Source organism: Sebastes fasciatus, chromosome 11 (assembly GCF_043250625.1).
Source record: "Sebastes fasciatus isolate fSebFas1 chromosome 11, fSebFas1.pri, whole genome shotgun sequence".
NCBI classification, from domain to species: Eukaryota; Metazoa; Chordata; class Actinopteri; order Perciformes; family Sebastidae; genus Sebastes; species Sebastes fasciatus.
In genome coordinates this window covers 16,120,624-16,131,695 of record NC_133805.1, presented here as the reverse complement: position 1 = coordinate 16,131,695, position 11,072 = coordinate 16,120,624, and the positions used below count along the sequence as shown (strand labels likewise).

The window sequence follows — 11,072 nt, the reverse complement described above, 5'->3', positions numbered from 1 at the left end:
CTGATTGACGATTATTATTGACATAAATATTAAAGGGACTATTTGTAACTTTCAGAAATGCTTCTTAACAGCGACACCTGTGGCCGTGAAATCAACGAAAGTCAGCTAAAACCACAATATCACTCTATATTTCAGCTGCTTGGCAGTAATGTTAGCTGACCAGACGAAGGTCTCTCCATGAACATGATTTAGATCTGATCCTAGTGTTGGCTTTTCCTGCCTAAGTGCAGGCTGATGCAGCGGGGCTCTGCAGCGTGTCTCCTCTGCTCTCTCCGCCCGCAGCCGGAGAGAGCAGAGGAGACACCGGCGAGAAGACAACGTAAATCTCTGTAGAGCTCCGTCACGTCACAAGACACGGGAAACATCTGTTGGTCTGGAGGAGCTGCAGCAGTTATTTCTGCACAAACGTCCACTGTGCATTCACTAGATATTCTCAGAGCTAAACTAACTCTTCTGCAGTGTGGAGTGAGCGCGCGTTCACGTCTAGAGGTGGAGCGAGCTGAGCTGTCTGAGTGAAGCCGAGCAGGCAGAGGAGGAGGGTACAGCGGCTACACGCAAACGCGCATATGCGAGCGCGCATGTGTGACGACCCGCTACATTTATGCGCGTACAAAGTTACAAATAGTCCCTTTAATGTGTTCATCACTTTAAAGGGACTATTTGTAACTTTCAGAAATGCTTGTTAACAGCGACACCTGTGGCCATTAAGTCAACGAAAGTCAGTGTCGGGCTCGCGCTTGCTCGCTCTAAATATACCTGAGGGAGCTTTACTCAAAACAGTGAGGTGACACACGTCAGTTAAAACCACAATATTTCACCTGCTTGGGAGTAATGTTAGCTGACCAGACGGAGGTCTCTCCATGAATCAATGCTGATCCTAGTGTTGGCTTTCCCTGCCTCAGCCCCGCCGCTTCAGCCCCGGCTAAGGCAGCGGGGCTCCACAGCGAGTAACGTTACCGTCTCCAACCGCAGCCAGATGGAACACCGGCACCCGGTCGGAGACGATAACGTTTCTCTCTGCGGAGCCCTGTCACTTCACAAGACACGGGAAACCTCTGTTGGTCTGGAGGAGCTGCAGCATTTATTTCTGCACAAACGTCCACTGTACATTCACTAGATATTCTCAGAGCTAAACTAACTCTCCTGCAGTGTGGAGTGAGCGCGCGTTCACGTCTAGAGGTGGAGCGAGCAGAGCGAGAACGCGCGCTGTGTGGGTGAAGGCAAGCAGAGGCTCCGGCCACACGCAAGCGCGCATATGCGAGCGCACGTGTCCCGACCCGGTACATTTATACGCTTAAAAAGTTACAACCAGTCCCTTTAATGTTGCAGCCTGGTAAAGATGGAGCTCATTTCAACTACTATATAATCTTTATCCGCTTAGTACCTTGTGGAAGTTTAAATATATAATGTTCCATCTTAATTCTTTTGATGAATATATTTATATTAATAATCTGAATCTGTAAGTAGCCTACTTGAGTAAATGTACTTAGTTACTTTCCAACACTGATACCTATGCTTTTCCTGCTATGACACATCAAAATATCTGCTGTGAAAAAGGCCTATAAAATGATCAACTCACCTGTTTTCACTATTTTCTCTACAGAATTACATGTTCTTTGAAATGAGCTGATCAATGAAAAGGATCAATCAAGAGTAAAACCGACGTCGTTGAAAGTTGTCTACAACTAATGAAATATGGGACACATCAGCACCAAGTTTAACATTTTATTCATCCCATCTCACTCCCAAACATAATAAATACACATCACAGTACCACTCTATTCAGTCAATTACAGCTTTGTAAAAACACTCTGTTAACACTGGCTCCAATTCTTAATCAGAAACCCCTGTGACTTCGACATGGCTACGAGCAGGGCAGACACACACCACCACACATGGCGCACGCAGTGTGTGTTGGTCGTGGTGATGAACGTGAGGGTGACACATGCACTGTATAGCTTTTCTTGGCTTTTGACCAAATTCATTCATTTATACCCATGATTTATACTCATCATAAAAATGCATGATGCAAATATATAAATCCAACACATCAGCACCAAGTTATGTTTTATCATTGTATTCATCCCATCTCACTCCCAAACATAATATATACACAGCACAGTACCACTCTATTCGGTTAATTATAGCTTTGTAAAAAGTCTCTGTTAACGCTGGCTCCAATTATTAATCAGAAACCCTGTGACTTCGACATGGCTACGAGCAGGGCAGACACACACCACCACACATACGCAGCCTCAACACAACTAAAAGGACTGGCGGCTTCTTCATATGAACCGGTCTCCTCTGATGTTGCCGCATCCCTCGTTTCGTCCCTCCCATCCCCTCCGCTTGTCATCTGTTCTTGCGGCAACTTCAAAACCGTGGCCCTGTTCAGGTCCAGGCAGAGCTGTGGACCGAGTCTGGGGGGGGACAAAGGAGGGAGCTGCGGGGTGAGGATGGAGTCGGCGAACAAAGTGGGCTTCTTTAGGTCCAGTCTGACTTTAGCGTTAGTCCGGATGCTGGTGAGCCTTTTGGGGGGATGAGGGACTGAGAAAACTCTGTGTCCAGATACAAACAATGCAAAGCTAGGTAAGGTAGCAGAGTGTCTGGGGGTGAGGGATGGGAGGAAAGCCCTGGCATGGTATGGCACGGTATGGTGTGGTGTGGTTTGGTTGGCTCTGCTGTCGGAGACCATCCCCTCGCCCCTTGCCCCCTGTGCCTCTGTGAGGACCTTCATGAGAGGGTCCTTTGTTCCGGGCCGGCAGGCGCACCAATGAGTGAATGAGCAAGAGCACCGGCGGCCCTCTTCAATGGCGGCTGTTTGTTTACACCAGCCAGTCCCGTCATACTTCATTAGCAGCCCAGCCCACCGACAACCTCTGATGTCCTAATCGCCGATGAGTGTGTGGCTGCCCATCAGCCCTGAGCCTCAGCGGTTCAGGATAAAGGGGTTTCCAGGATTCCCGACACACACATTCCCACTAAATCTGCCTGCTTGCCTTCTCAGCCACTGGTAGTACACATACATGCACACACACACACAGCCTCCGTGGTGAGGGTGATGGGAGAACTGGTTCTTTCATCATGGGCCAAGAGGCACCGGGAGGTGAGCCGACATCAGTGGAGCAGCAACAGTCCCAGAGAACTAGCTCTGCATCACCGAGATGTGAGAGATCTGCCGCCCAGAAAGAGACAAAAGCAAAACAGAGCGATTATTCAGTGCTGCCATCCTCTGAGCACAATCACAGAGTTAAAAGTGTAGGTTTAAGGTGGGTATAAGGGAATTTCTTCCTCTGAATTGTCCTGGAGGCAGGACTAGCTATCAGGCTGCTGCCTCATCCTACCACCAACCTTCCAAAAAAACATAACCATGTGATTTGTTGAGGTGAAACAGTATGAGAGGACGTGCTGCCTGAGAGGAACAAGGAAGTTTCTTTAACCACAATGTAACATAACACCAGGGCTGTCACTAAGAATTTGTTTTTGATTGATTGTTCTTGATTAATGGTTTAAAATTGGATTGTGTACTTTTATTTTGAAATTTCTGTGTTAAAGGCGCAGCATCCTTTAGTCATCTACGTGTATATGATGTATATCATCATGGTGATTTACAGATTCTGTAATTCCCCATGATGAAGGCCCTGTGCTGTGCCATCGGCGAAATGAATACAATTCGTCAGCTAGTGTTGCCAAGTTTTCACATTTAGCACTATATAATACTAAGTTACCGCAATTAACTGACCTCCTTCTCTCTTTTTTTTTTTTTTTACATTCACTTTATAGATTGCAAAGCCCCCTGAGGCAAATTTGTGTTTTGTGATATTGGGCTATACAAATAAAACTGACAACTTTATTTTTAAATTTTTAAGTTTTTTTCTTTTCTTTTCATTTTCTTTTTTCTTTTGTTTTTCTTTTATATTTATTTCTTTATTTTTTGTTGGTGTTCCCATGTGTAACAGGGGTGGGGGAAGTAAGTAGGAGGTATTTTTAAGACTGGAGGGGCAAATAAGAGCCCTTCGTCGGGCAGATATACATACGTAAATAAGATACGTAGATTTAAAAAAAAAAAAAAGAATACCATGTTTGTATACCGTATAATATTAGTTGTATACCGTTTTAGTCAATCCAACCCCAGTATTGAAAAATTTAAATTGGATCACCAAAAACTTAACTGACCTCCTGAATGGCTCTCCCGAGCCTCTCCTGGCTTTTCACCACTTTCCTGAAAGAGACACACACCTTATATTATTTCTGACTGATATTATAATAATACCTGAAGCTACTGCTATTAGCTGTGCAATCCTGTTCTGATTACAAGATTAAGACAAAGGAAGAGAGCCAACCTGTGTATTCTGAGAGCCAGACTTAGGGTGAAGATTGCTGAGCAGTCAGGCTGATAAGTGGACGGCACTATGGTGTAAGCTCCAGGAGAAAGACAGCAGGCCAGACTGACGTCCTGGGTGTAGCAGTGAGGGACACAGCTGGCCACAGGATCCTTGTCCCTGGGCAATGTCTGCTCAGAATCCCCTTCTGGGACCTGGATACAAAGTGAAGATCAAATGCTCAGATACTGTAGAATCACATTAGCTTTTTTATTATGATATAAAGTATATTAAGAATATTTTTAATACTTTTTCCTTTACAGCAGTGGCAGTGTTCACAAAGTCAACATAATTTAAGATATCTTTATTATTAATATTATCAGGTTGTGAATGTCTGAGGGGAATGTACACAGAGGTGAATGACCTGTAACTCTAAGTGACACACTGGTGTTCTCCCTTCATGTTTGACTGACCTTATAGATGTGGAAGCCAATTGGGTGCAGGTCAGTGTCAGGGCGGCTCTGGTGCAGGGTAATCCTGACATTAACTGCTGATGTCTCTGCTGACGCATCACACACTATAAAAGGGAAGCGGGGGTTCTGCAAGTGAGACAGGAAGTTCCTGCTTCCACCGGCCGTCCTTCCCTCCACCCACGAGCCCCGGAAGGAACTGGTCTCCCACTCTCCATCTGTTGTCAGTGGCAGTGAAGGTGCTGGGCTTTTCAGGGCACTGGGGAGGACACCAACATTGTATATTGTACAACATAACTTAATTAATTCACAGCACTGAATGGCGAAATATGGAAGTAGGAAAATCCATCTTTTGAAAAAGAAATGTGTGGGGTAACAAACTGACCAGCAGATGTCACAATTTACTTGCTTTATTAGTAGTGCTTTATGTACACACTGTGTCGAGTATTGAGAGGGGATCTCTATGAACTGTTACACCACTGAACGGCATGCTCGGTATAGCTCGCTCACTATAGTACATTCAAGAACAGATGAAGAAAGAGAGACCGGAGATCTACAAGCAGCAATCGGACCGTTCCGAACAGGCACGTTCCGAACAGGCACTGCACTCGTCAATCATAAATCGAGATCTCAAATGAACATGTGCACAAATTTATTGAACATGGCAATAAACGATATTGTTGATAACATACTTTAAAGGGAATCTTAAAATATAACACAACATTGTAGAATGGGCAAAATAACTAATGCAGTTTTGCCTTGATTTTGGAAGGAGACGTGTTATATTTTTACACCTATTAAAAATGTGTTCAAGCTAAGGTTGGTAGTGTTGTTCAAATACATTTTCTTTTTATATATTAGTTGAAATTCTCATTACATCCCGACAGCAATCAATAAATCAAATCCTCTGACAAAAAAAAGAAAATAAATCCAGTATTTGTGGCTGTCGCAGGACTGTAATAAACCTGTCCGGTGTACCTGCCTGCCTGTCTACCTGCGTGCACTCGGCCCGTGTACTCATTGCGCGTCACCAGAGTCTTCCACAAGCTGCTAGTTTGTCGGCTGTGAGTACCAACAACAGCAATGCTCGCCGTTCATGCTCATTATGATAGTGTTTATGTTCGTACTGATAATTGTAAGGGAGTGGCTTTGGAGGGAGGCCTGAAGGGACGGACTGTCAGTGTTGACGACTTGGTGACTTTCTATCTAGATTTAGGGACTTTTGGAGCTAGTGCTGCTAGCTACTTTCATTGGAAAAGAGTTGGAAAAGAGTTTTTAAAATGTAGTGTACTCGAGATTATGTACTGTGTTTCTCAAGATTACTGACTTTACCTTTAAATGTAACCTGTTTAACATCATGTTTTGTTCATTTGTGCATTTGATTTTACTGATTTGAGAGAATTAATTAAGAATTTTTGCACACCAATTACATTCCGTTACATTCTTCCATGACAGCTTAGAAAATAACATTCACACATATCTCTTGAACTTTTTTGAAGATGGAATGAAACCTCTTGGATCTCTAAGTTCAAACTTCATTATAAAAAAAGAAACATAACGTGGAAGCGCTGCATATTTCCAGTAATGTTTACATAGATAAGATGATCTTGTTGACTTTTTCCAATCTGTTAACTGGTCCTTACCTGAGGGACGTGGAAGAGGAGGAAAAGGCCCTGATGAGGAAGCGGGCCTCTGCTCCTGGCTGGTAGGTGCTGGGGATCAGCAGGTAGTATCCAAGCTCCAGCTGCCCACGGAGAATCACCTCTCTCTCGTAGGCGTGGCAGTGAGTAGAAGCACAAGGAGGTTTGTTCAACATTCGGCTTAGGTTAAAACGCCTTTTCTCCACCTAGTGACAGAAAAACGCGAGTGACATGATGCAAAGACACAAACATTTTGTTTTTCCTATAAGTGATGGCACAAACCTTCCACATGTGTAGAGCGATAGCCTGGTAGTGCTGGTGCATTGTGTTCTTGCTATCCTCGAGTGGCGTTTGTGCGTATTTCTCCGTGTTTCTCCATTTTCTATGCTGCAGCAGGGACACCAGCACCTCTCCTCTCTCACACACTTTGAGCCAAAACTTTGGGTTGCTGCCGTAGCTGCTGCTGTTCCGGCTCCCACCAGCGGAGTGCCCGTTCGTCCACCGGCCAGCCAGCTGATAGTTGTGTGTCAGCAGATTTCCTGTCGGAGAGGAGAGCTGTAAAGGTTAAAAAGGAGCTCCAAGGAGGTCACAGACAGTGAGGTTGTTTTTTTTTTATAGCAAAATAAGGGAATTACCAGTATAGATGCTCTTTAGGTGCCCCTCATCACTGATGGGGTAGCCCACTGTGACATCATCAAACTGTGACAAGAATTCGGTCTCATCCAACCAGAACTCGCCCTCGGCCACCCTGGCTTGTAGGTCCAAAGCAGACACAGGGTCGACAGAACGCCAACCCTCGCCACTGCAGACAAAGAGGCAGACTGAGTGAATGCTGGCTGGGGCTGAATCCAAATGTCTTCCCAGCACTTGCAGACTTGTGGATTTTAGAGATGCGTACATGTGAAAGCCTGAAAGGCTGTCCAAATACACAGTAAATCAAGTCTGCAAGGTGCTTTAGTGCACTTTCTCTGGACTTTTCTGTCTGTCCAGAGAGCCCACCCTGAGTGCAGACTGACATTAAGAATTCCATTCACAACCATTCATAATAACATTTGAGATCAAATTACACTGTCAACGCATTGGTCATATCCATGGCAACGACTGCAATCTGAAGACTCATCTCTTAATCTCAACTATGACACACATAAGCAGACACACATGCCTACCTCCTTATCCAGGTCCCTCCCCAGCAGCATCTTCCCCAGGGGTTTCTGATCCTGAGCAGCAGCACTTTGCTCCCTGACACCGTCTTCACATCCACCCACTCCATGACAGTCAGCGCGTGGTACTGACCCAGCTCACTGGCACCTACAACAGACGTCGAGGTCATCAGGTGATGTGACACAAGATCAAAATCACTCGTATCTGCAAGAAAACACTTGTGACTTTCTGACCTTCGGGGCTGCTGTGAGTGGAGCAGCTGACCGCACACTCGTCTTTCACTGGATACAGAAGGTTCAGGTCCAGCCTTCTCCTCCTGACCTGGTCACTGTCCTGTTCCGGTCTCTGCTCCTCCTCCGACTCCCCCAAGCTCCAGCGCTCCGCCAGGCCCCCGCTCAAATCCACTAGGGCCTCGGACACCTGCCCTGCCCAGAGTCGCTCGTATGAGCCATGAAGCCTGAAGAGGATGGAAGGGACAGGAAATGGGATTTCCAAACTTCACTAAACATGTGGTTGGGAATGCATTACAAGGTTCATTGTGTTGTTCATAGTAGGTTAAACTGTGAGAAATTCCACAGTTTACTTACTTGGCATAGGCCTTCTCTAACAGGGCTACCCAAAAGGCAGTGGGGGAGTGGCAGCGTGAGAAGCAGAGAGTGGAATTGATGCAGGGAAGGCGGTCGTCGATGGTCACCTCTGTCCAGCGTCCCTGCTGCCAAAAACAAAACTGAAAGGAGCCCCTGTACCTGCTGTCACCCCACTGGGGCTGGTCCGGAGGCAACACCTACAGAGAATCACAAACTAAATCAACACAGCAGTCTAGGACACACAGTAGATAACATCCTCATGGCACACATATTCACTGCAACTTAGTCTAACCACTCTACTGCCCATAATTCACTTCTCCAGATTTTTGAACAAGCCAGAGCTGAAGATCATAAAAATCTATTCAAATCTAAATGATAATACAGTTGTTGCTGTACCTTGTTCAGTAGATGTTTGTTCTTGAGCAGGAAGGTGCAGGCACAGAGAAACCAACAGTCTCCTAATAAGCCTTGCTTTGCATGACCCAGGTTGATGTTGTCAGGGAAGAGAGCTGGCGACTGGCAGATCTCCTGGAGGTGAAAAAAGATATTCGATTTTGTCTTTAATTACACCTGTTTACTTTTTGTGAAATACTGTACACCTTTAAACCTGTAAGTAGGGCTGAATGATTTAGAAAAAATATCTAATTGCGATTGTTTTGACTGATATTGCAATCACGATATGATTTGTGATATCAGAGGGAATGAGAATTTTTACACCATTATTCTCATTTTCATTGAAAAAATGATTTGCATGTTTTCTTAAGTTTGTAGAATATGATGCGTAGGCCAGGACATCTCTGCAGCACAACAATATTTAATTTAAAATGGTATTTTGACAAATCTTGTCCTTAGCAAATATTGCACCTCCTGGGATTTGAAAATTGCGGTAGGCCATGTGGCGATTTTGATTAAATTCCAATTCATTGTGCAGTCCTAGTTCTGAGCACTCTTTCATAATCAAATCAACCACCTGATATGGGAAATCCTGCTTTTATTGAACAGATGTCACACCTGTGACAGGTGACACAACATTCAAACAATGACGAAACAAACACACCGAGGAATACACGTCGGCATTTCCCATTTCCTCTTGGCACTGGCTCTTACCTGTGGACGTAGCCAGGTGATGCCTCCCTGCAGCCTCGTGATGGGCGTGGAGCTGTCAGAGAACAGGGAGGAGTCATCAGTGGGGAAATCCGGGTCCTCAAACAGATCCTCCTGGCCTCCACACTCTGCCCTGCCCGCTTCTTTCATGGCTCCTGCTTCTTTTCAACCTGGATCAAACCTTCTGGGTCAGTGGGTGAACCTCAGCCAGCTCCGACCATCCTCAAGGCCTCCATGTACATTTCACACTCGTGTTACACCTTTAAACAAAACAATAGTTGCATTATGTATTCAGGAGATTTTGTATATTTATGGTTGAGTGTAAAGATCATACAGAAAGCTGCACCTTGCTATAGATGTAGGTAGTTTAAAAGTCTATTTATCTGTGACTATATAGTGTTTTTTTTTCCTTTTCTTCATTGTTTTGTGAATATTTGGACTAGTGTGTTATGTGTATTCCTGGCAGTAACATATCAAATCAAACAATATCAGTTCACCTTCCCTCATAGGTCCACAAATATGAATATAATATAATAAGATATATTGTGACACCACTGTATTCATGTAGATAAAAGTGTCTTATAGGGGTAAAACATACTTAGTACATACAATAGTTGCATTACATATTCAGGAGATTTTGTATATTTGTGGTTGAGTGTAAAGATCATACAGAAAGCTGCACCTTGCTGTAGATGTAGGTAGTTTAAAAGCCTATTTATCTGTGACTATATTCAGGGAGTTTTTAAAGAAATTTCAAAGAAGTTATTTGCTAATTATTATCTATTTACCAGCAGACATGAAAATAAAGTAAAACAATTAACTTTGTATTCTTTTCCTGGAAATGTATTAAATAAATTACCAGCTATTGAGAAATAGCGGAATATAATTATTAAATAATGTTTATAATAAAGTAATTTTTGATCAATTTTGAGTTAAATATTGGGGTAACTTGGCAGTAATTCCAAAGAAATGTCACATAGGTGACTTGCTGATTATTACCTAACTACTGTGCAATTTGTGGACCTGTAAAATGAAGTCTTACCATATATTTAATTTAGGTTTTAGAATTTCTTAATATAAGGAAAACCTGTCTTCCATGGTGGCAGGTGACCTGACATTTTCACCTGCCACAGCCAACATGTTATTTGTCAGGTGGCAGGTACTAATTTCATCCCCTGCTTATAGGTTATAAAACATACTTAGCTGGCTTAAGTGTTAAGCATCATATTTGAACTTGTTACCCACAATAACAGGGACATGCTGTATAAAGGAAAGCTGTATGAATACTATGAAACTACACTGTAATGTTAGAAACACAGCAGGTTATTGTGTGTCTTACCTTTCTCCTCTTTTAAGCATCGTTCCCCTCCTAGCTCTCATTCTCCATAACAACACAGTTAGCCTCAGCTAGCTCGTAATGCCACAGATGTAGGTTAACACAGTTAGCATCTCCGTATCGCTTCATCTTATCATGGTTTCACAACCATATAAACCACAGTTACTGTGAGGTTTTTAATCCGAAAGCATGACAGACTCCGTTATGATTGACATTTATATCCAAACCAGGCATATCATGTGAATATAGTCTGTTGTAAAGTGTGTTCCGGTTGGACATCCAGCAGTTCATTCATAAAGTGAATCCTTCCTGTGATGACCACTTCCGCCCCCTACTGGTGCTACCGGAAATTACTTCCTCCTTTTCCTTCCATCATTCTCTCTTTTAATTAAAGGACATCAAAAGTCAAAGTCTTTCTTTCTTTCTTTCTTTCTTTTTTTTTTCTTTCTTTC

The 11,072-nt window shown here is 43.7% G+C and overlaps 1 protein-coding gene across 2 annotated transcripts; it reads right to left on the bottom strand.

The window, feature by feature from the left end:
• Positions 1-2,593: 2,593 nt before the first annotated feature.
• capn10 (calpain 10) lies at positions 2,594-10,947 on the bottom strand. Of its 2 annotated transcripts, none has more exons than XM_074651100.1 (13): positions 10,624-10,947; positions 9,288-9,454; positions 8,577-8,708; positions 8,181-8,377; positions 7,827-8,050; positions 7,599-7,740; positions 7,068-7,234; positions 6,715-6,971; positions 6,436-6,638; positions 4,796-5,051; positions 4,344-4,537; positions 4,177-4,222; positions 2,594-3,175 (listed from the first exon to the last, which is right to left on the bottom strand). In XM_074651100.1, the coding sequence occupies exons 2-13, from the start codon at positions 9,432-9,434 to the stop codon at positions 3,146-3,148; spliced, it is 1,995 nt and encodes a 664-aa protein (XP_074507201.1). In that variant the 5' UTR covers positions 9,435-9,454; positions 10,624-10,947; the 3' UTR covers positions 2,594-3,145. The 2 variants fall into 2 exon arrangements, with proteins under 2 accessions (XP_074507201.1, XP_074507200.1); XM_074651099.1 differs by having other exon boundaries at positions 9,288-9,544; positions 10,624-10,946.
• Positions 10,948-11,072: the final 125 nt, after the last annotated feature.

What these genes read in the sequence shown, in the direction of transcription:
- capn10 (XM_074651100.1), bottom strand. Translation starts at nt 9,434, where the DNA reads ATGAAAGAAGCGGGCAGGGCAGAGTGTGGAGGCCAGGAGGATCTGTTT. An exon ending in TCACCTGGCTACGTCCACAG is followed by an intron (nt 8,709 to 9,287) that starts GTAAGAGCCAGT and finishes TTTCACCTCCAG; the next exon opens with GAGATCTGCCAGTCGCCAGC. An exon ending in TCCTCTTCCACGTCCCTCAG is followed by an intron (nt 5,052 to 6,435) that starts GTAAGGACCAGT and finishes TGTCCTCCCCAG; the next exon opens with TGCCCTGAAAAGCCCAGCAC.